The sequence below is a fragment of the Colossoma macropomum genome, unplaced genomic scaffold (assembly GCF_904425465.1).
Source record: "Colossoma macropomum unplaced genomic scaffold, Colossoma_macropomum, whole genome shotgun sequence".
Classification (NCBI taxonomy): Eukaryota; Metazoa; Chordata; class Actinopteri; order Characiformes; family Serrasalmidae; genus Colossoma; species Colossoma macropomum.
This window is the reverse complement of record NW_023494799.1, coordinates 17,376,507-17,401,505: the sequence shown is the minus strand read 5'-3', so window position 1 is coordinate 17,401,505 and position 24,999 is coordinate 17,376,507. Positions and strand designations below refer to the sequence as shown.

Sequence of the window (24,999 nt, the reverse complement as noted above, 5' to 3'; positions counted from 1 at the left end):
GGACGATAGAAAGAGGAGGTTTATGACTGTTGCGAATTTCACCATATAGATGTCTAAATTCAGGATTGAGGTCCATGAAGCGGCCCATCCATCATCAGTGAGGACTACTGTCCAGTGAGGCCAGGTTTAAACAGTAACACATTTCTGACCATCCCAGATCATGCTGATATTGTTTCTGCTGTAGCTCACCAGTGTATCTGTATTACTGTTGTGCCGTTTGTACTCACATCATCGCGCATACCTACCACTGAATGATATACTGCAATGGCTTCCTTAGGCGGCGTCTTTGGTTTCACATATATTAGCATGAGAAATGCACCTGGTTCACCTTATAGTGTTGATGTTAAGGGAAGGCATTGTATCCTTCCTCTGATTTATAGGCTGGCACATTAGTTCAGTTCTAGTATCCCAGAAGAGCTTTACCCACAGCAGTCAGTAGGTGGATCAAAGTTAGTTCACAGGCAGAAGAACATACTGGTGACGAGGCCCTTGGGAGTCTCACATGCACTAGCCACATTATTTCCAACACATCCAATGTGCTGAGAAAGAAGCTCCGATTACAACAGCAAGGACTGATATTCTGGAATTTTGGACAGAGGCTCTGTGGCACCACACTCCCTCAGGACTCTCACGTTAGGATTCCAAGGCTTCGCCCCACCAGTACCAGACGGGAGGAGAATGAGAGACATGGAGGAGCGAAGACAGGAGGAAAAAACAGGAAGGCTTAAGTTATTACAACTTGTCTGTATTTATCATTCCATTAAGCTACCAGATTGGCTTCACTACAACATTCAGGACTCATTTGCTGGAGCTGGAGTGGGAAGCCCAAATTCAGTCGTTGTCTTAGTTATTTCCACAATGGAAAATCCTGTTAAAGAAGAGCATAAAAGTGTTTGTGAAGTTTAGATGTAGTCAGTAAAATGTCTAGACTTGTAAACTTTGTGGAGGAAAATAGCTAATACAATAGTGTTAGATAAACACCTGTTCTGCCCACACATATTTACACATATTTAAGGTGAGTAGCAGAAAGGATGTGAGGGGTTACTTTTTCCAAATATTGAAAGGTAAAAGAAAAAAAGCATAATTAGTCTGTTTTTCTACTTCAAAACTTCAACTTCACAAAAGTCATACTACACATATTTATACTTATATTTCCTGTAATTTCGTCATAACTGTCTCCCCTTTGCTGAAATATCTGCATTTTCTCTTTCTTAATGAAGATTAAGTGGTTTTCAGCAGGCGCAAAAGGTCCCCCTAGGCCAGTCAGTCAGAGGCTACTCAGTACAGCCTGACAAGGGCAAAGAGTCAACTTTCTTCTGAAAGAGAACATGTCTAAGCTCTCTGGACAGAGAGAGTGCGATGAAGAACAGCAGAGGAAGCAATTCACCATCCCTGTGGGATGCCTTTGTATAAACACTCAAGTTTAAACTCTGTGTTCAGTAATAACCCTCTGGGCCTTGCCACGAAAGCTGCAAGTCACTTAAATCATTTCTTGAATGATAAGTTTCATTCAAGAGTGCAATTTAGAAGTTTAAATGTAATGTACAGTAACAAGGTTTCTCGTAGAGGATCACTAAAAGAGGAGTATATGCATTTAGTGCAAACAGAATTTGTCTAGACTAAATCATGTTACTGTTGTTAAACGTGGTTCCTCCTGCTTATACTTCTGTTTCCAGATATAGTCTGTCATCCATCCATCACCACGTAGTATGATCCAGTCAGTGCCCTGTATTAGAGAAATTAGCCACTGATAACCTGCGCCAGAGTCAGACTAAGCACTGCATACCTGTCTAAATGATGGATATGGGAGTTCTGCTGTGGAGGAAGCAGGAGACAGATTTTTTTTTTCCAGTAATGGAGTCCAGCTCTCCTGCATAGGTCTTTGTTGGTACTGAGTTTTACCACTGGCTTCCCTGCCCCCTTTCCACACCCTCAGAGGAGTGTGTTGTCACATTGATGGCTTGCAGGAGTTGTGTGTTTGGAGTGCAGGGTGCGTTTGCAGAGAGGGGGGTGGTGATTTTCGTTTTGAAGTGCAGGGTGTGAAGGTGACCCACGAAGCTTGTCAGTGTTTGTTAGATGGAGGCAGTGCATGCAGTGGCTAGGCTGGCCTTGGCAGTACAACCAGATGTTCGTACACTACACATACTCTCGCTTACTCACATAGGCACATATATATTACTTGCTTATCTTTGTTTTTTTCCCCATTGATCCATGTTTTTCTGTAGACATATATCTCTATGCCTACAACTACAGAGCCCATGAAAAAGTATTTGCTCCCTCCTGATATCTATTTTTGCCTATCTTTTTGTCACACTTCATTGTTTCAGATCTTCAAACAAAATGTAATAAATGACAAAGACAAACTGAATAAACACAAAAGGAAGGAAAAAGTTACCCGAAACCAGCTGTTCCTGTGGGAAAAATTAAATGTCCCCTTAGTTACCCAATCAACCAACTAACCAAACTTAGTTGATAATTAGGATCACTTGAACTAGACACACCCAGGCTTAGTTGTTGTCAGCCCTGTTGAATCACTTAAATACAACCTTTGCAGCAATGTGAAGTAGGCTAAAAAGTCTCAAAATGCAGCAAATTATGTGGCAATAAAAAGAACTTTCAGAAGAGATGAGAAAAAATGTTATGGAGATGCATCAGCCTGGACTCCAATGAACCGCAGTGAGAGCCATGAGCTCCAAACAGAGAAAACTCGGAGCAGTGGTGATTCTTCCCAGAAGTAGTTGACCTACCAAAATACCTCTATTAGCACAGCAATGACTAATCCACAAAGTCACAAAAGAACCCAGACAAACAACTGAGGAACTGCAGGCCTTGCTCACCTCAGATAAGGCCACTGTTCATAATTCCGCTATTAGAAAAAGACTGGGCAAAACTTATGTCCACAGGAGCGTTCATAGCAACAACCACAAGAACATAAAGACTCGTCTCACATTTGCTAATAAAAAAAAAAGATGACCTTTTGATGACTTTTTGGAGCACTGGGGTCCTGTTACATGTGGCATAAAGCTAACACAGCATTCCGTAATAAGAACATCATACCAGCAGTGAAACATGGTGGTGGTAGTATAATGGTGTATGCTTTGCTACTTCAGGGCCTTGATAACTTGCTATATTTGATGGAACCCTGAATTCTTCTCTCCATCAGTAAATCAGACTGTGATCTGAAGCTCAATTACAAATGGGTTGTGCAGCAAGACAATACTTTGAAGCATAAGAGCAAGTCCACCTATCAGTGTCTCAAAAAAAACAAAATTAAGGTTTTGGAGTTGCTTAGGTAAAGTAACTCCAAGATAGCTGAATCAAGCAATTCTATAAAGAAGAGTGGCCAGAATTCCTTTACGGTGATGTGAAATACTGATTTCCAGTCATAGGAAGTGTTTGGCTGCAGTAGTTGCTACTAAAGGTGACACAACCAGTTATTAAGTTTAGGGGCCCAGTTACTTTTTCACATGAGTGATATTGGTGTTGTAAAACATTATTCCTTCAATGAGTAACATGCTCATTTAAAAACTGTATTTTGTGTTTTTCCATGTTCTCCTTGTCTCAAACCACTTAGTGGTTGAGAATCTCAGACTATTTATTGTGTCAAATATGTATAAATAGAGGAAGTAATTTTTCATGACAAATACTTTTCGTATGCCTATTCCTAACTTTAGATACTGTAAGGTGTGCTTCTTCTTCGTTACGTGAAAACTGCGTTTTGTGTAAAAAAAAAATGTCTCTGTGCTTTTATCCTTGTGGGGATGAAACCACCATCCTTATGATTAAGTTTGTGGGTTTTCTCCCAAAGAGAGTAAAACAGACTGCAGATCCACACACACACACACACACATACATTTCCAAACACATGTACTGCCACTATTGTGAGATTTTTACTTTTATTAAACAACAGAGAAAATACTGCAAAGTTATTGCCATTTAATATTTTCCAGTTCTTTAGACAGAATTCTTACTTTCTTTTCTTGCTTCACAACCCTCATTTCGCAACCATGTTGATAGGACTCAGCATGAGTGGCTGATAAATCAAATTTACACCTTTGTTGTGCTTGTTTTTGTGGTAAAATGACACCTATGTCTGTTTTTGTGCTTTTTCTACACGTTCCACCCTTCAAGGCAGAGTGGGCTTTGTGGGGTTCAGCCAAGTGAAAGCTGTCTTCTCTCGAGGGGAGAATAGATGGTGGCAGATGTCGGAATAATCCATCAGATAACGCACAACAGATGTCTTAATATTCCCCAGCTTGTCCTGGAGTAGACATGAGTGACTAGGGGCTGGTCTTGTGAGACTGTGAACTAGGCTCTCTAGGAGCAGACATGTTTGATGAATTAGAGGGGACTGAAGTAAAGGGGAGAGGAGAGCCACGCAAAGCAGAAAACACAGGAGAACTGAGACTAAACACACATTTACTGTACACACCCTTTGCTGTCAGAGTGAGTCTGTAATCTATTATATAAAGCATGCTGAATTTCTACAGTATAGTGTGAAACAAGGTATTCAAAGTTTCTGGAACTCAGTGTAGTGGTAGTATAGTAGTGCAGTGGTAAGTCTTTGTATCAGATCTTGTGCCTTCCATGTCGGGGTGGGTACTGTAACAATGTTATTGTTATCGTGATAAATTATGTAGCAGTATACTTTTTCTAAACATGTTATGGATATCATCAGGACCTCTGGAACACTGAAGAAATGCATCTATCATAAAAGGACCAGTAATAGAGAGCCTACAAACTAGGGATGCACCAATCATAATCTTTATGGCCTATTCTGATTTCTTTACAGCCAAAATGACATATGACTGACCTTTTTTATTTACCCGAAGCTCACACTGTGTGGGCCAAATGAACATTTGAAACATACTTGCACATTCCCAGTTCCTAATACAAAAAATAATAATATAAGTAAAAATCTGCCGATTCTGATCATGCGTCCTTACTGTAAAAACAACCAGTGTATACTAACTGCATAAACTGCATAGTAACAGGTAACTTATTGGATGTACACCTATTATGCTGTTGTTCTTATTTTATTCATTTATTTTAACTACAACGCTGTTTCCAAAAAGTTGAGACGCTGTACAAAATGTAAATAAAAACAGAACACGATGTGCAAATCGTTTAAACCTTATATTGAATCGAAAATAGTACAAAGACAACATATTAAATGTTGAAATTGAGATTTTTTTTTTTTTTTGAGAAATATATACCCATTTTAAATTTGATGCCACTGTGTTGTATCATCTTGTCTTTTAACAAGAGAACTGAGGAGACCAGTTGCTGTAGTTTTGAAAGTGAAACATTTTCCCATTCTTGCTTGATATAGGATTTCAGCTGCTCAACAGTTTAGGGTCTTCTTTGTCGTATTTTTTATTTCATAATGCATCAAATATTTTCAATAGGTGACAGGTCTGGACTGCAGGCAGGTCAGTTTAGCACCTGGACTCTTTTGCTGTGGAGCCACGTTCCTGTAATACGTGCAGAATGTGGATTGGTGCTGTCTTGCTGAAATAAGCAAGGCTTTGCCTGAAAAAGATGTCATCTGGATGGCAGCATATGTTGCTCCAAAACCTGTGCATGTTATTCTGCATTAATGGTACCTTCACAGATGTGCACTTCACCCTTGCCATGTGCACTAATGCACCCCATACCATGACGGATGCTAGATTTTGAGCTTTGCGCTGAAAATAAGCAGGATGGTCCCTCTCTTCATTAGCCCGGAGGATGTGGCATCAGTGATTTCTAAAAAGAATTTCAAATTTTGATTGTTGGACAACAGGACACTTTTCCACTTCACCTCAGTCCATCTTAAATGGCATCAGGCCCAGAGAAGGCAGTGGCATTTATGAATCCTGTTTATATATGATTTCTTCTTTGCATGGTAGGGTTTTAACTCTCATTTGTGGATGCACTGAACTGTGTTCACAGCCAGTGGTTCTCGGAAGTGTTCCTGAGGGCCCAAAGATCACGGCCATCCAATATTGGTTTTTGGCCTTGTCTCTTACATACAGAGATTTCTCCCAATTCTCTGAATCTTTTGCTCGCAATGTCTTTTACATAGTGGTGAACTCCTGCCCATCCTTACTTCCGAAAGACTCAGCCTCTCTGAGATAAACTTTTTATACCCAGTCATGTTACTGACCTTTAGCCAGTTATGCTAATTAGTCTTGAGATGTTCTACCAGTTTTTTTTTTGTTTTTGTTTTTTTTTGCACTACATAACTTTATCAAAAAAGTCCCAAGTTTTTTAAATGTGTTGTTGGCATCAAATTAAAAATGGTAAAAACAATAAAATTTTCCTTGTTTCTATTTCAGTTCTGTTTTCAATTAAATATAGAGTTTGAATATGATTTGCACATCATTGCATTCTGTTTTTATTTGCATTTTGCACAGCATCCCAACAGTTTTGCAAACAGGATTGTAATTTTCCCTCCTGTTCCTTCTAATGTTTTTTTTTTATTTTCAGAATTTTTGAATTAAATCACGTAGCATTCACCGCTATTACAAGAGACACAGCTTTCACACAAGTCATGGTGCTTTATTTTCCTGCAAAGCTTTTGTCTCTAACAGCTAGCTCTCTGACTTAGTTCACATCTCTCATCTCTCTCACTGTCTGCTGGGGCGGTTCCTAGTCCTGCCCTCTACATTCAGAGTCCTTAGCAAACTGAACCAAACTTTTGCTCCTAAAACCACCATATAACATTACAACAAATGCAAACAAACGTTAATGCAGTAAAAAAATAACAATAAAATTAGCTTTTTCTCAAAAATGTGGTTGATATTGCATGAGCTAAAAAGAAAAACACCTGAAATAATTTACTGAAATATTGATAAGCCAAACTAGATATTGTATGATAACTACAAATAATGCTGGGCTTCCATGGAAAGAGGTTTGTAAATGGTTAAATGAACACACTTATGCACATAAAATAGCTACTTATTGTATTAATATTATTTGTTATTTATTACATTTATTCATGCTAATATTGTGTTTTCTGAGCAAATAAATGCTTACCGCTGAAATAAAGAGCTTTTTATAATTTCCTTAGGTGCCTACAACATTTGCAGCACTGTGTACATAATATTTTTGCCATATCTGCCTTCCTTATGTTCATGGTACTGTATAAAATGGAAGTGGTTATGATTTTTGAAGTTGAGTAATTCTTAAAATAGTGTATGTTAGTATAATGCATAACATCAGCCAAACAGTTTACATTAGTGCATGGGATCTCTGTGGATTTGTGGAAGCAACTACATAGCACATAGTCAAAAATCTTATTAAAAATCCACTACTGTAACAGAGGGCTCCCTGTTTGGTGATGCATTTTTGTCTGGCCTGTTCAGCACAAAACGTTCTTTGTCTTCATAGCTCAGGGGCTGTGGCATTTTTAAAAGGTTATGTGCCATCCTCAGGTTTGTTTATTTGTTTGTCTGCAGTGCCTACAACCATGCAGGGAATTATGGGAAACAAGAAGAGCCCTGTCTCATAAGTTCTGTGAGGTAAGCCTTTCCACACAAAATCTATTTCAGATCACCGGTGTGTTTAGGTGACCTGGGACAATGAAAAACAGTAAAAGAAGAACATCTGTCCACATTGTGGCATAGGATGTAAATAGAGAGTGTGCCTGTCATCAAGCTTCAGCAAATGTGAGATGATACAGCAGCAAACAGAGCCAAGCACTGTGTTGTTAGACATGTATGTTTGGAGATCAGTACACGCTTAACTGTAAAGAATCCTTAATGGTTCTGGGCTATTGGTCCTTTAAGTTGTGTAGAATGCTTAGATAATGTGGAGATTTTTGAAACTTTATATTATGTGAAAGCCAGGAGGGTAAGGGCTGAACGTGCTTGGAGACTGCCAATTCTATTACAGTTTTGTCAAGGCTATGGCATAGCTGAGGGGTTGCGCTACTCAAGAGCCCACTAAGAACATTTTATGTAATGTAAAGTTTCGAGAACAACCACCACATAGTGTAAAGGTTTTATACTACTTGAAGGTTTTCCCTAGAACCATTTATCAGTCTATTCAATGGTCCATCTGTTGAAAGGTTCATTATAGAACTAAAAGTGATTCTGCTCCAAAGAACACTATTTTTATTTTTAAGAGTGTAGAATTACATTTTAATTTATTTCCAACAAGCAAATATTTATCCATCAAGAACATAATAACAACTAGCAATAACAATGAGGTTTTCTAACCGACACTCAAAATAATCCTGGTAATTAATTAAAAACTTAAGTAAATAAACATAGTCAAAGCACAAGTTCCATAATGCATTAACAAATAGAGAAACTGATGACACAAGTGTCCCTTGAGCACTGTATATGTATGAGTATTTATGTGTGTGGATGACAGAAAGAAATGTAAAATTGAATCACTCTCATATTACATCTTTTTCAGATATGATTACACTGTCCTTTAATCATGTTTGTAGAACAGTGAGGTATTGAGAGAAGAAAATGCTGTTCCCCAAGACAGAAAAGAATGTAATTGAAGTGTGTTAGATAAGTCCAATACACACGTTCAAACCTTTGTTCTTCACAGAAAATATTATAACTGCTCAAATTGTGTTTCAAATCCAATAGTCAATATCCCTGCAAAGTTTTAAACTTTGGTGTAGCTGCAGTATATTAAGCCCATTGGATAATAAGTACCATGGTGTAAGTTTCAGTCACTCAGTATTAGAAACAAGCAGCGAGGTCCTTTGTTGTTTCCCCAACTCTGTGATTCATCGAATGGAAGCAACATGTGCCTTGCATCAACCTAGAGAAGTGTTGAGTTAAGTAATTCTTGGAGATGTTCTGTAAATGAACAGTTTCCAGAGGGCCTCGGCCAGGATCCCTGCAACCAGATGTGTCTTAAAAACCAGAGCTGAGTGATTGCCGAGTTTCAGACTTGAAGCAATGCAGTGCCAGCATGGGCAGGAGCGTGCAAGACATTACAAGCTAACACCACAGCTCTGTCTTACATAGAAACTCCGTCTGCTGTGGCTCACCCAGGGAGCGTAAGTGGGTGGCTGCTCCTAACCACTGTATCTCCTGCTCTCTCTCTCTCTCTCTCTCTCTCTCTCTCTCTCTCTCTCTTTCTCTTTCTCTCTGTCCCACTCTCCCTTTCTCCTGAAAGAAGCACCATGAGTGCCTGACCAGTGCTGAGTTCCTGCTGTCGATGCAGACGCAGAAGCAGGGCGACTGCCCCGCTCCTCAGCGGGCCTCAGGCTTCGCGGCGGCCTGTGTAGAAAGCTGCAGCTCTGACCGGGAATGTTCTGGCTCCAAAAAATGCTGCTCCAATGGCTGTGGCCACACATGTCAAGCCCCTGCCAACCTTTTCAAAGGTATGATAAACCATCTAAAAGTGGAGTTCACCAGTGCAGGAATAAATTAATTTGTAGCTTGAATAATCTACTCATTAGTAATTGAAAAAAGATAAACCTGGCCTTTAGAAAGACACTTAAATTGACATTAAAACGCTATATAAATGCATGTGAATGGGTGTCTGACAGACTCTGTTTCTCTAAGAGAGACCAGTTGGAGAATTATCAAAGTAATCACTGACAGTTCCTCAAAAAAGTACATTGTTTTCAATTTGCTGATGAATTGTTTTTAGTTATCAAGTAATTGAGTATGTTTGTTTGATTGTGACAGCCCTAAAATTCATTTAGATGCATTACTTCATGTGTCCAGTCCCTCATTCCAGTGTTTTTGAATTGTGTTCACTGAGATGTAATTAGCTGAGATTAAGAGTTGATGGTTTAAAACCCAGGGCACACAACCCTACATTCTTCATCAAACATGAATATTCTAATCTTGGCTGTTGCCTTTAGAATGTACTGAAAAAGAATTGAATGAATGGGACAAAAGTTCCTAATAATCACAAACAGGAACAACATACCAAAATATCTTTTGGTTTGTTGGTGTTCATTGAAAAACGTTGGGTCGATATGCTCTCATCTCCAAAGAGCCATTTTTATTTTGAACTGTAACTTTGCATCATTAATAGGATTTACCATCACCCTTGCTTGCCAAACGTTTTTACTGTGCAGAATAGGACAGTAAGGTTTTTTCTGTGGCTGATACTTGTTTCCCACTTGTTGTTTTATAGGTGTCCCTTTGAAGCCAAGGAAAGACATGACCTTTCTAGAGGACCAGCATGGACAGCTGGAAGTTGCATGGATGTCCAAGTTTAATGTCTCTATTGAGCCAGTCCTGTATATTCTGCAGAGGAGGTGGAACTATGGTATTCATCCCAGTGAAGATGATGCTTCACCCTGGCACACTGTTCTGATGGTAAGTGCACAACGTGCTATTCATGTTCGAGTTTCCTAAAAGCTACAATCCTCTCAGTCTGGATCGGTATGAAACCTGTATTCTCTGTGTATGTGGCTGTACTTTGGTCCTGCTGAGACACTATTCAAGCACTCTCTGTTTCTGTGTATGCATGAACAGACATTTCACAGAGTTTACAGCTATGCTAATGGAACTTACTAAACTTGTAAATACTCTATCTTAACCATGCATTGCATAAAGGGAGTACTCGCATGCTTAAGTGCTCCATTAGTATGAACTCTATGATCTATAATGCAGAACAGTTAGGCCTGTAAAACCTCCAGTGCTGCAAATCTGGTCAGCTGCCAAACTGCCAGAACTTTACACTGAGACCCCATCAAGCAAACCTGACATAGCAGCTCTTGTTCAAACCACTTGACTGCAAGAATATATGGTTTCTCTCCTTGAAACCATATATTCGGGCCGTTAAGTCTAGGTCTCTTCTAAATGTCAGCTTACATTTGAAAAGACAAGCTAGCAATATGTAAAACCAGTGTAGTTTTGTGTTTCAGTAATGGAGCCATGTGGTAATTCAACACCTTTAAACCAGCTTACAACAAGCAATGCATTACAGTCCACTCCAGGCTCAGACTGGCCATCGGGAGTACCGGGGGATTCTCCGACTGGTAGTTTGACTTGTCATTTTGTCATTAATGTTAGTGCTAAATATGAACTACAGCACAGTTCAGCCACAGCCATTAAATATGTTAAAAAAAACAATAACAACAACAAAAAACACAGCGTTTGGTATTCTTAAAGCACATACACTGTGTACGTAGTGTAATAATCCGTATTAAATCAGAGACGTGTAGTACAACTAGCTGGCTAGCTAGCTTATACTTAGCTTGTCTACTGGCATTGCGTTGGGTTCAGAACTTTGCAAAATGGATAAAAAGGAGAGAATGGGGGAGCTGAGAGAGAAAAAGAGAGTGTCCTCTGAATAACTGATTCAGCAACAGAGCCTCCAGTCGATCTTTAGCCTTCTCTACTCACCTGATCAGTTAGCTAGGCTGCTAGGCCTACTGCTGTAGGTTTACTGTCAGAAAATATCAAATAAATCCACCACCATCTTCAGACTGGTTATTGATTTTCAGACTGTAGCTAATCAATTTAATTAACGAGTTCACTTACAAAAATGTATTTATTGTAGCATTTATTATTAATCCCAGCGTAGCCATTTTACCCCTGATTTCATACAAACACAAATTAACAGAACAGTCTTCAATCATGTGAAACATTTTCTTTCTGTTATTTGCACTGGAATGTTTAAGTGACAGCTGATTATGGCACTGCCACATAGAGCCTGACCATTTTTATATTTTATTTTTATAACAGATACCGGTTTCGATATTTGAGGATTTAAAAATCCAATATATCTGATATGTTGGCCGAAATTCTTTATTTTCTTCTTTAGAAATACATAACATAAACAAAGATCTTTCTAAACTTTTTATGTATAGTTATTTAAGAGTCCTCCCACAGATAACGTGACATGACAGTTTAAAAATAAACTTGCAACTTTGGGATTTTACACTGGAGTGTTACGAACACAAATAAACATCCTTCGTATTATAAAGGATTTATTGATTAACCGGATTACATGCAGGACCATCCAAGCCATGGCTGATACTTGTTCGGCTCACGATGATTTACATGTCCCCTCTGGTTTAGTAAATTCCAGTGCTTCGACTGCGACATGTGAGTCGCAGATATGTTAACTATTGTTTTATTTAGGCACAAGGCTGAAGTTGGCTTCATATTCGCCAGTTACATTCTGGTGCCTAAGGCTGCTGCTGTAACCATTTAACATGAAACAGGAAAACTCAAACAAGAAGCCGGCGAATAAGAAGCTGGCAAATAAGAAGCTGGCGAATAAGAAGCTGGCTTTGTTGAGCTTTGTCTTTCAGGCAGAATAAGTTAAACACTATTTAACCACTCATTAATGTTTGTTGTTTTCCACTGATAAACGTAGCATTAGCTAGCTTTGTGGGTAACCTAATTTAGCAATGAACAGCGTTATAAGTTGCTGTAAGCCATGTTCCCAAAAAAAAAGACTAGGACCGTTGTTTGTTTACTCACTAGAGCTGCCACACTATTTCATAAATTAATTTACAATCAAGTTGGTCTACAGCTTAGCCTACACCACTCAACTACTGTAATGTTAAACATAGGCTAATTGTAATGTTTGCATTCATTGTTTTTGCACTGGGGCACATAAGATCCTAGATATGCCACTGCTTGCTGTGTATTTTCATTTTTATGTCAGTCTTTAATACATCTATGCCTACATTCTGGGTAGTGTTCTTTATCTGTTTAACCGTAGTGTTTTCATAATTATTATTTTTTTTTACTTAAATTATTTAAATCTACTTACTAGTGTATTCTTGCTTCATAATAATTCAGTATTGGTTGATTTTTACACACCTTGCTTTAGGCTTTGTTTGATTCATTCTGCTTGTTCAGTCTCATGATGACCTTGCTTCTCTAGCTTTGACATATCTTTAGCCCTCATTTTGAGAGACAATGGCAACAGAATCTTGACAGACAGATGCAGATGGCACAGCTAGAATTAACTCTGCACCTTTTGTTAGCTCTCTTGTGCATGAGAAAGTCACTCCATGATGTACAGAGGGCAAGAAATAACAAAACAACCAAGTGTCCTATTAAATAGGACTATGTAAAAAAAAGGTTACACATTTCCCCTGATATGGGCACAAATACTCTCAGACCCAAGTTTCTGCACTGTAAACTCATACCCATTGTTTCAAATCCAACATGCTAGAGTTCAGACCCCAAAACAACCACAAAATGTGACAGTGTCTAGTTTGCTTATGGACTGTATGCTTTAGTGGATGCTCTCTAGCAGACTCTGAACTAGTCCACTGATTTCAGCAGTTCCTGTTTGAGGCCTTGAATTTCTAATTAAATGACCAAGAGACAAACAAAAAGTCCATTGTCAGCTCCATTTTCTCCCAATAGGAACTGTTTGCTAATGGATGGGAACATTTAAATGGTGCTTTTCAGCAGGCTGTATAAAGAGATATCCCTGCAGGAGATCAACCTGTCACTGGAAGCTCTTATCAGTAAGCAGCAATGATGGCGCTCTTTCAACCGATTTGTCTTAATTAAATCTACTGTGACCTCTCTCCCTCTTCCAGACCATGGAAGAACGTGCCGTGCTCAAGGATGTACGGCCCCACAGGTGGTACCAGTTTCGGGTCAGTGCAGTCAACAGTCAGGGCACTCGTGGCTTCACGACTCCCAGCAAGCACTTCTTCTCTACACGAGGTAAAATGCTGGCCTTTTCAAATAATTCCTAGTGAAGTTGTTTTGCATCTACTGTAGGACTAGATGAGATTTTAGAAACATAACTTCATAATAGCATGAAGGCATTTCACATACTGCGCAGCACTTCAATCAATCAAATAAGACCTTAGACATCTGTATCATTTGGAAGCCTTTTGTTTTTTATTGAAATATGCAGTTGGTCAGGGTTCTTTAAAACTGCCCCTATGTAAGTTTTGGGGATTTTAAGACCTCATTGGTGGTAATATGCAAATGCACACAGTGTGCAGTAGAGCACCATATCGCACATCCCTTTTCTACTGATATTTTGTTGAAGATAAATGTTCTCATAAACATAAGAAAAACTTGGTTTAGGGTGAGAACAGTTGTAGACGCACACGCAAACACTCACACAGAGAACTGGAAACCACAGCAGTTTGGCAACACTAGAATGAGCTACCTTCGTAGAACTGGTCTGCCTCAAAACAAAGGAATCCACAGCCTGTGCATCATCACAGCTTTGAGATCCTGCCCCAGTGAGCTCTCACGCACCCCATCTTTCATGTTAAGTACTTGGTTCGTCAACATCGTGTCAGATATTAAACATGTTTTGATGTAAAAGGAGAAATGCTCTGGAATAAACTTTTCCATGGATGCCACAAACAAATACACAGGAGAGAAGACTGAGAGTGCTCAGTATCAGGTTTTGCCCCTTGGGGGCCATTTCGGTTTTGAAAGAGTGCCTAACTGTTTTTACTGCCAGTGTTTGTTTTACTTAATTTATCTAATACATTCAGGCCTAACTGTGTTTCTGAAGGTCGTCTTAGACCACAGGGGTGCTCAATTTGGCACATTCAAAAAGCAAGGCTATCAGAGCGCCAAGTATAAAATATCATAATGTGCAGGGTGAGGTAACACCGAGTCCATCGCCAGTAATGACTGGAATCAAATCCCTTTTTATTGTTAAAATTACCAGCACTTGGAACAAGCATAAGAGTGTCAAAAGTACTTCTCATCCTTGTTGATGCCTTTGGCCATTTTTATTGCTGGTTTCGCCGGTCATTTCTGTCATTTTCTGAAACTGTGCACAGCACAACTTTGGCTGTAATCTTGCTGTTAAGCTGTGAGAAGCTGATCCCTTCAGCCTGCAGCAAAGATCGATATTAACACGCTATCACGTGACAAGCTTAAATTATTGTTACTGTTAGTGACAAAGCCAGCATGCATTGACAGTTACCTCGTAGAGAACGTTGATAAAAAACATAGAGCATTTCCACCATATGGCTTTCTTTCCATTTCCCTTGGGGTCACAAAACATGCAACATTCATCAAATTGCCACGGGACATACGAGTAGTGGGGGGGTATGGGACGTGCATGAAGAATGCTAAAGGTCATAAGTCACGTGTGTAGCTGCCATTGCTCAAGGAAACTCAGAGATGAAAGGTTCTCCCTCTGAGGCTATGTGACTCGGTGAAGAAAAATCTGAGCGACAGTTTTTGGCTTGCGACCTTAAAGCAGGCCACGGGGCCTTGTGTGTTGTTCGGGGGCCGCCTCCCAGCATGAAATGAAACCTTTGTTTTCATAAGGATGCTGAGCGTGGCTGTGTGCAGCAGGACCAGGAGAGCAAACATGGGACGCTCAGAAGCCCACCCTAGAGCCGCACTGCTGTAACAGTTTAAGCAGGCTGGCCTTTCTGCATTTACAGTAGCTGATATTGCACATCAAAGCCAAACTTTTTCTCCATGCCCTTTGGAAGTCAAATCAGATTGAATGCCCTCCAAGATAATTTTTTTCAGATGAAACACTAGACCCCTGGAGCTTGTTGTTGAGTTATTTGTTTTCCGGCAGTGCTTAAGTACTAGCAGTCAAATGCTCATACTGGTACTCAAAGCTAGAGGGCTAGAATAACCCATAATTAGTGAATGCAATTAAAAGCCTTTTCTTCCTGATTTTCATGTCAAAAGCTGAACATTGCATCATACTTAGTGGTGGTTTCAAGCTTACAATTTGGTCTAGACTAAGTCAATGACAATACAGTAATACTGTTGTTACTTCCATGTTGTAAGCCTAGCAGTTTTCCAAAATATTGTGATGGGGTGAGACGCGTGTTAAAATGAGGAGCAGATTGAGGCTGTTGTGTCTATATCTCCTTTCAGAGCAACATGACTTCTATACCACTGGCTTAGTAGTGTTGTGGTAACGAAGGCTTGCCCACCCCGCCCAGCAGCAAGAGACAGAATTTCCATCCATCACATATTTGTCCCACCTAAGACTCATCCACCGCAAATACTAGTACACATGGGCTGCTGAGTGGCAGTGCAGGCTTGTGAAAACAATCCCGATGTGGCCAAGATCCACTAAAGCTGAATAACAGAAGGACAGAAGGACGTGGAGGTTGTTAAAATGCAGCACTCAGTAACTCTCTAATTTTTTTTTACAGGTTCACAAGCATTTGATGTTGTTGGCCTCGTGCAGGTTTACTAAATATATCAAAGCCCTTATAGTTTTCCTGTATTGCTAGTTGATACTGGAATATTAAATTGCATAGTCATGCTTAGTTTGATAATTTTTTGCAAATATTCTGAAAATATTTTATCTACAAGATATATGGCTTGTGACAAAATATATATGATATTCATCATTCATCAAATTCACACCTGTATTATTTTAATCACCCTCTTGATGCCTGTAACACAGCTAGCTAAGCTACAGCCTCCTCACAAAGGATTATTAATTAATAATAATAGCCTATGTCTTCCCATGTGAATTTAAAGCATTTCATTTTTGCACAGATTTATCAAAAAAGATCTCAAGTAAATAAAATATTTTTAAATGTTATCATTCTGATATTAGCTCTTCCACCTTCTTCCACAGCCTCTTTTCACTAGTCATGTTTATTTTGATGCATATATTTATTTACATTTGTATAAATACATATTTATGTATGTATTTAGGTTGGAAAGCTTGTCTGGTTCAAACCACATAGGGCTGTACTGAATTAATTGTGTTTGCATTGATTTACCAGACTATGACTATTTAATGACTTAGAACTAGACCCTCAGTTGTTTGCATAAAAAAACTCTCAATCTCGCTCAAATACTTATAAAATTATATAATAGAAAACAAAATGTATTATGTTGTGTTCCACTCTGCTCTGCCAGTGGTAGTAGTAAAGTAAAATTTCCTGGTGCACCGTTGTTTCTGCCTAGTATCATCTAAATGATTAGGTAGTAGATTAAATTCCTGTTTATAACCTGTGGAGCTCTTTTGACCTGCTATGAAAATAAAGGTATCTAAAAGTGAATACAGCAGGACAGTACTAAAGTCAGATGAGACTATATAATTTTAGTTATAATGATAATTTTCTGTCCCCGTGATGTTAATTCACCTCTCAGACTGGCTATAATGCCATGCTGTTACTTTCCATGAGCTGTTGATTTGTATCCTTCTCTCCTCTGCTGGGTTGCACGCTCTTCATTCCTCACAGCTGCGGGTCACGTCAGGAGAGCGCTAACAAACCTGATGAAAAGCAGCGTTCTGAAAAAAGTGCCTTCCTTTCTCCCTATTGCAGACCCATTCCCCCCCGAGACCCCGCAAAATACTAGGGCTGAGAATCAGACGGTGCACGCTGACGGAAGGGTGAGCGTGCTGCTCCGCTGGGACCCTCCTGGTGAGGGTGACCTGGTGGTCCACCATTACAAGGTGACCTGGATTGCACGTGGAGCGGCAGCAGACGGCCCAAACTGGAAGGAGAGCGGTCGGGTCACAGACGGGGTAAGACTTCCCCAGTGCAGCTCATATCTCATCTCCCTTAGAAGCCAACCAACGCACTACCTCTGGCTCCAAATACTGCAAATATTTTTCTGTCTCACCTTAACTGCAGGGGGTTACGTTGAATATATTTTGTGGGAGGAAAATCCGTTTTAGAAAAACAAGCACCTAAAATGGTGCCAAAAGCTCAGAAAGGTCCTATGAGGTCCTCAGCTTCCCTAGTTCTTGAAGTTTATGAGTTATCTGTTTGTATCCTTCACTTAAGACATCTGGCATCTGCACACACAGGGGAGTATACACTGTTGCTATTCTACTCTTCTGTGTCCCATTCATGCAGAGGAGGTCCTAAATCTAAACTAGAGCTGAAGAATTGAACATAGTTTCACTAGTCAGTCCTGCTCTACTTTTGGCCACCATTGTCTTGCAGGTGTTGGACTCTGGTGCACCACCTGCATTCTAATAAAGTGCAAGCCAGTGTATTTATTTCTCCACAACGCCCATAGAACAAAGACGCCATCTGGTCTTGTGATCATCGTATTTTACTGTAACCTAAGCGCTCTCCTTAAAGCCGCAACTCTCAAATGGTTTTGATTAGGTAATTTGTTTTTACAATGCAATAACTTCAGGGTCTGAGAAAGCCATCCATTTTACTGAACGGTAGCCTATAAAGAAGAGCTATTTCAGAGACAAGCTTCAAAAACCATTCATTTCTTTTAAGTGTTTGAGGGTTATTGAAAGCTATAAAGACATAAAGCATCATTCTGAACCAGCCTAGAGTTATTAAGAAATATTTTAATCCAAAAAACACAGTGTAGTTAAAACAAAATGCACCACAACCTTACATCTTTGTCATATGAGCATGAAAGGAGCTCAAAAGAATGCATCATTGAACATGATGACCTTATTTGTCTAGTATAAGTATCAAGCCCTTATGTTCTTGCTCATTTGTTTGAAAGATTGAGTTAACAGAAGAAGACAAGATGATGGTGGAATATTGTTATATAATTGAAGACCAGAGAGGCTCTGAATAAAGAGAGCCAAATCTGTGCTGGCTTTTAATGGTGATCCGAAAGATGACTTGCATCCCCTTAGAATCTCATAACATTTTTTATTCCATCTCCCTGATGGAGATGGCAGTCGGGTCCTCCAGCATGAGACTGTTAGGAATTTTTACAAGGGCTCCAACTACATTCCCACACCAAAGAGCAGCAGCCGAAACCTTCCCCGCTCTTTATTTTATAAATAAAACTTTCCCTGACCTCATCAGCAAGAGCACATTTCTACAAATGCCTACAACAGCCAGGCAGGAGTTACAGAATGTTAGGCCACTTGTTATGAGGCACACTATGAAAATGTTTGTGTTGGAGCCCAAAGCATTAACCTGGAATATTTACCGGAGGTCAAGTTGAGTTTTTTTTTTTTTGTACCTCATAAAAGGGAAGCATTGAAAACACAAATTTTGGTTTGGACTGTGGATGAATATGTGTATGTGTAGCCTTACTAAGAAAGAAATGAGAAAGGATGTAGGGAATATATAGTTGTAAATGCAAGGAGAACTAACCTTTCAAAGCTGATGTAGCACCCCTACCTCTATCCTATCCTTAAGCATGATAGTAATACACACTAATCTAACTTCATGCCGGCATAAAAGGGACATTTCTACCAACACAGAGCTCATCTTGCTCTGTTTTGTCCAACCAGAAACTCAATTTCCTATTGGCTCTTAAGGCAAAGAAGTGTTCATGGCCTGGAAGTCATAACATGTGGCTCCATGGTAACATAGGAGGGCTTCGCACACATGCATTCCTCTGGGCTCATTCACACACATGCTAGTGAAACACATGTTTTGGCTATCTGGAGGAGCATTGACATATTGAACCTCATTATTCCGTATTAATGTTGCGAACGCTGACGCGCTGTTACCTTCACTGGAAAATCAGCGGCTATCCTACTGACTACTCTGTTTGGTCTACTGGTGCAAGGATATGAGGTCTGCTTAGACTGTTGTTTAAATATCCTGTCAATCATCATAAAATGAGCAAAAGAAATATGACTTACCAAGAAGTCAGAAACCAGCATGAACACAGTGGGCCTACAGTTTGATTTGACTCCAAGCATCAAAATATATTTCAGTCCATACTGTGATGTGTTTGTCTAGTTACCCCTTAATAACAATGGTTCTGTACCAAAGAAATGTTAGATCTCATTCCTACTGGGGTATTTTGCTATTGTAGTTGGACGTGTGTTCTTTGTCATGTCCCACAGACTCTGACTGAGATGGAGCTGGGGGGACTCCAACCTGACACACACTACACAGTGCAGATTCAAGCCATTTCTTTCTGGGGGCAGAAGCGTTTAAAGAGTGGCCGTGCACAACTCTTCTTCACCACTGCTCCTTCCACTGGTAAGAGCTATCCTTGGAATAAGGGACATGTGTTTCTGCATCTGTTTGCTTGAACATATTTTAGCACAAGAGCTTTTGGAAATCTCTCATATATTCTAATGAATTATTTTAATGTTCTGAACCAGTGCCTTATATTATGTTTGATGCCAAAATATAAATTCAGCAGAATAGCTGTCGGGTTTTAAACATTTGCTCTTTTTCAAGTCTTTGCTCTCCTCTCCCACCTTTAGCTATTAATCAGTGTTGTCATTGATAATCTTGCAACATCGGGGCCATTATAAACACTAAAAATCTTTGCTGACAAAATGACTGTTACATCAGAAAACATGTCTTCTTAAAGGGGTTTGCTCTTTGGCACCTAAACTGAGCCAGGCCATTTTTCCACGGATGAAAAGAGTTAACTTCTCCTTCAAGTAGCAGATTCCTGGCTTGTATTAGTACTTTGGATCACTTCTTATCTGGGTCCAGTTGAATTGTGGGTCACTAAAGGGAGGCTTATGGCGGATGTCTTGATTGAATCACCCCACCAGGGCTTTGGTTCACCTCACTTGTCCCTCACCAGAAGAAAGATCTGGCCTTTTTCGAGAAAACGAAAAAAGGAGTTTCTCCCCCGTGTTGTTGTTTTCTGTTTTTAATTATGCTTTGTAAATCTTCCACTAATTCTGCCAAAACTAATTCCAGACACACAGCAAAGAAGCATGAGAGTGTAGTGGAGACCTCCAAGCTCTGCTTTGGCATCAGTTATTCATTCTAGAATGCATAACTGGTGGACTAAATAATGCAAAGATCTATTCCATTTTTAAAAACTGAAACATGCATTTATGTTTGCCTTGCTCCCCAATTATTTCGGTTCCCTTGTAGTCATTTTATATGTCTTATAATTTTTTCCCTCCAATTTAATCAGCGTTCTGTGGTCCCTCAGGAGGCCTCTAAAACATTGCTTGTATTATAAAATATTCTTCTCCATAAATGTAGACCGGGTACTAACCTGTACTTAATGGGGTGCAATTTATGCAGCTGGCTTTATGGAAATGAACAACTTCTGTATGTAACCTGAAAATGCATCAGTCTTTTAGTCTTATTAATGTGTAGATTCAATGTCATATTCACTTTGTTTGTTCAACATGCTTTTTCACAAGCATTTTCATATTTGTTAGGCTCTGCATCTGCTTCCATTTTCAAAAAGGTTTTTTCTTTCACCCCTACTGAGAAGCTCCACTGAGCCAACTGATCATGCAAGGCCTTGGAAGGGTCATGACTAAAATGAATTCCACTCTGTGAATGCAAATCTCCTCCTCTCGTGGCAGGCTCCTCGCCTGGCCACGGGCCACTCTCTCGGGAATTCTCCAATGAGCTGCCCATCTCCCACTCCTCTCCCGGTGTCCTGCGCCTAGAGGCCGCAGCCCCCCACTACTATGACAATCAGCTGCAGGTCAAGGTGTTCTGGAAGAGTCGACTCCCAGGCAAGTGAACCACATTGTTGGGGAACGCATAAATCAAGGCCTCATGGGGAGTTTTTGTTCGGCGACGACTGTGTTAAATTAAATTTTAAATTGCCTACATTTTTTCACACTGATTATACAAAGCACATCTGTGTGTAAGACACCCCTTTAAATTTCACAGCAGATCCGCCTGTGTCCTTGAACCGGTCAGAGCCAAGGAAAAACAGCAGAGTGACAAATGTTTTATTGAAGAGCATTACAAAGACACAAGTCTTATGATGAATTTTATCCATCCTACATAAATAGACACTCTCGCTGGGGTGCCCTCTCTATACCTTATCCAGCAGATTACTTTGAGTTTGCTTAGTAAGCATGTTCCAAAAATAACCTTTTGGCGACATGATGCTCTTCAAAGGGAGGATTGTGCTGAAACCACAAGGCATCATAAACAGGGGGTGCTGATTTACCGTTATCTCTTGGAAAAAGAGGCAAAGAGATGGATGAAGACAGATTTAATAATATCAATATGGCTGCAAAATGAAAAGCAGATGTAGGGAGATGGCTCTCTGGGCTTCAGACAACCTGATGCACTGTGGGAAATGAGTTTGATGAAAGATGTAATGCTGCTTGGACACAGAACAGGAAGGGGAGGCAGCCTGTCCCTTAAAATGTGCTCATGCATACACAGCCTTTGAAAAATCAGCCAGGGCACAGGCGAGCACCCCAGACCTAATAAACTGTGTTTATATGTTTCCTATGCAGAAAACCAGAGGGGTTCCTCCTCATACCTTTTAAGCTGGTATCCAGAGGTATGTGCCAACAATGTGACCAAGAGAGAGAAGAAGGCTACTGTACAGGTAGGTCCACCATTTTCACTATTTTGTTGTCAATGCAAGCATAGGAGTAAGCAAAACTCATTTGTATTCAAACTGTCTAGTCAAAGTGGTCTTCCAAGAGTTTCAACATATATAAAACCATTTCCATAAACATTGGGATGAGGTGCAAAATAAAAATGAGAACAGAATGCAATGATATGCAAACCATTTAAACTCTATTAAACTATATTTGATTAAAAAAGCATAAAGACAACATATCAAATGTTGAAACTGAGAAATGTTATTGTATTTGAAAAAAAAAATGCCCATTTTAAATTTGATGACAGCAACACATTTCAAAAAAGTTGGAACAGAGACATTTACCGCTGTGTTGTATCACCTCTTCTTTTAACAACACTCTATAAGCATTTGAGGACTGAGGAGACCAATTGCTGTGGTTTTGAAAGTGAAATGTTTTCCCGTTCTTGCTTGTTATATGATTTCAGCTGCTCAACAGTTTGGGGTCTCCTTTGTTGTATTTTTCGTTTCATAATGCTCCAAATGTTTTTGTGGGTGACAGATCTGGACTGCAGACTGGCCAGTTAAGCCCCTGGACTTTTTTACTATAAAGCAATGCTGTTGTAATACATGAAGAATGTGGTTTGGCATTGTCTTGCTGAAATAAGCAAGGCCTTCCCTGAAAAAGACATCGTCTGGATGGGCGCATATGTTGCTTCAAAACCTGTATATATTGTTCAGCATTAATGGTGCCTTCACGGACGTGCAGTTCACCCATGCCATGTGCGCTAATGCACCCCCATACTATCACAGATTGAACTGTGTGCTAATAACAAGCTGGATGGTCCCTTTCCTCTTTAGCCTGGAGGATGTGCCGTCCATGATTTCCAAAGATCCCGACCAGCCAGTGTTAGTTTTCGGCCTTGGCCCTCGCATACAGAGATTTCTCCAGATTCTCTGAATCTTTTATTGATTTTATATACCGTAGAAGATGAAATCCCCAAGTTCTTTGCTTTTTATGCTATTCTTGAATTGTTTTGCCTGTGCAGTCTTTGACAGAGTGGTGAACCGCTCCTCATCTTCTGAAAGACTCAGCCTCTCTGGGATGCTCTTTTTATACTCAATCATGTTACTGACCTGTTGCTAATTAATTAGTTGTGAGATGTTATAGCAGGTGCTATTGTAGCGTTACACAACTTTACCAGTGTTTTGTTGCCCCTGTCCCAACTTTTTTGAAACATTTTGCTGGCATCAGATTCAAAATGGGCATATATTTTAAAAAAAAATATATATATTTCTCAGTTTCAACATTTGATGTTTTTTGACTGTTTTCAATTAAACGTAGGGTTTAAATGATTTGCATATTATTGCATTCTGTTTTTATATACATTTTGCACAGCATCCCAACTTTTTGGGAAACAGGGTTGTAAAAGAAGAAATGCACTGCATTGTCCAGTTTTTATATTGCTTTTGCTTCCAGCTTTGGGGATGAACACTTAAATGTAATAAAGCAAGGCGATAAGGCGACTTAGCAGTCACTTTGGGTTTGGACCTATCAGCCAACGAGAGCAGGAGAGAAATTGTGTGTTGTTTAATAAATATAGGAATGCACTGGGCAGGAACTGTTTACTTTTCAAGCAGCAGGCTGACATGGTCTTTGAACAGCCACATCAGTACCACACTTAGCGACAACAGCCTTTATTGTCTGATTGATTTGAAGATGTATTCATTTTAGGTGGAAGAGAATTATTATTACAAATAGTCCTTGAAAGGTACCAAATATACCCATATATGCATATATATGTCCAAAAGATTGTAGGCATTTGTTCTTCCAATAAAGTCCCCCTGCCTTTTGATTCAATAAGAGCATCTGTAGCTATAGGTGAAGTAGCTAGCATATGTAGCTATAGCTGAAGTAGCTAGAAAAGACGTATCTGTACTAAAACTCAAAATTTTAAGACATCATGCATTAAGATTTTTAAGTTTTCTCAGCAGCTTACTAGTGTTCATTTGTTTAATCTGCTTAGATTTTTTTTGTTCATTCAGTGGCAATAAAATCATTTTTTTTCTGAAAGAAACATGGCCTATGATATATTAAGCATTTTACAGTATTTGGCAGATGCTCTAATCCAGAATGGCTTCCAGTCTAATCATGTAAGAGAGGATAGGTAATGTAGCATTAGAAGTTCATTGCATTACTAACCACTACTTTCAGATGCTTATTGGTACAGCATGATGTGCTTGCCTGGGCAGGGAATCAAACCCCAGTCTGCTGGGTGGAGAGCAGAGGTGTTACCTGCTGTGTCATACAAACTGCAAGCAAAAGACCAGATGGTGATGTTTTTATTGTCACACACATCGTGTCTCAACAAGTAATTAATAAATACATTGTTGTCTTTAGACAGTTGGAGTAGTGTATTGAGTAACACTGCTGCATTCCACCCAGCAGACTAAGGTTCAATTCTCTGCTTGGGACAAGATTAGTTTCTTTTTACAGAGTGGATACTTTTGGACATATACACTTTATCAGGGTTCTACAGTGTGAACAAAAATTTGCTCCTTTAAAAAAAATGCGACCAGGATTTTGATTTAGGAGCACTTGTGCAAGGACAGATTTTGGCCTGAATAGCCCACCACTTCATTATGTGTCAAAACAAATGTGCAGATTTTTTTCAACAATGCGTTCCACTGGCCTCAAACATTACTGTATTTACAGGCAATGACAATTAGCCTATTTGTCAGTTGTGCATATCACAAGCCCAACTAACCTGCTAAATAACTGCCCTACATAGCTATCAAATCTCAGTGTCTCGTGAATTAAAAAGTCACTATTACTCCATGTTGCGCAGGTACGTCACAGAAACAGCCAATACCAGGCTCAGCTACATATTTGCAGCACACTGTCCGGTGTTATTAACCAATATGGCTTCATGAA

At 39.6% G+C, this 24,999-nt stretch overlaps 1 protein-coding gene across 2 annotated transcripts in view; it reads left to right on the top strand.

The window, feature by feature from the left end:
• Positions 1–24,999, top strand: part of anos1b (anosmin 1b) — a 48,064-nt gene that overhangs the window by 18,273 nt on the left and 4,792 nt on the right. The window contains exons 3-10 of one of the 2 annotated variants that reach the window (XM_036587055.1): positions 7,443–7,505; positions 9,133–9,337; positions 10,105–10,289; positions 13,487–13,616; positions 17,186–17,388; positions 19,651–19,789; positions 21,097–21,252; positions 21,994–22,088. In XM_036587055.1, coding sequence (XP_036442948.1) covers positions 7,443–7,505; positions 9,133–9,337; positions 10,105–10,289; positions 13,487–13,616; positions 17,186–17,388; positions 19,651–19,789; positions 21,097–21,252; positions 21,994–22,088 — 1,176 coding nt within the window. Of the gene's footprint in view, positions 1–7,442; positions 7,506–9,129; positions 9,338–10,104; positions 10,290–13,486; positions 13,617–17,185; positions 17,389–19,650; positions 19,790–21,096; positions 21,253–21,993; positions 22,089–24,999 lie in introns of both variants that reach the window. The other variant, XM_036587054.1, reaches the window with a different exon arrangement.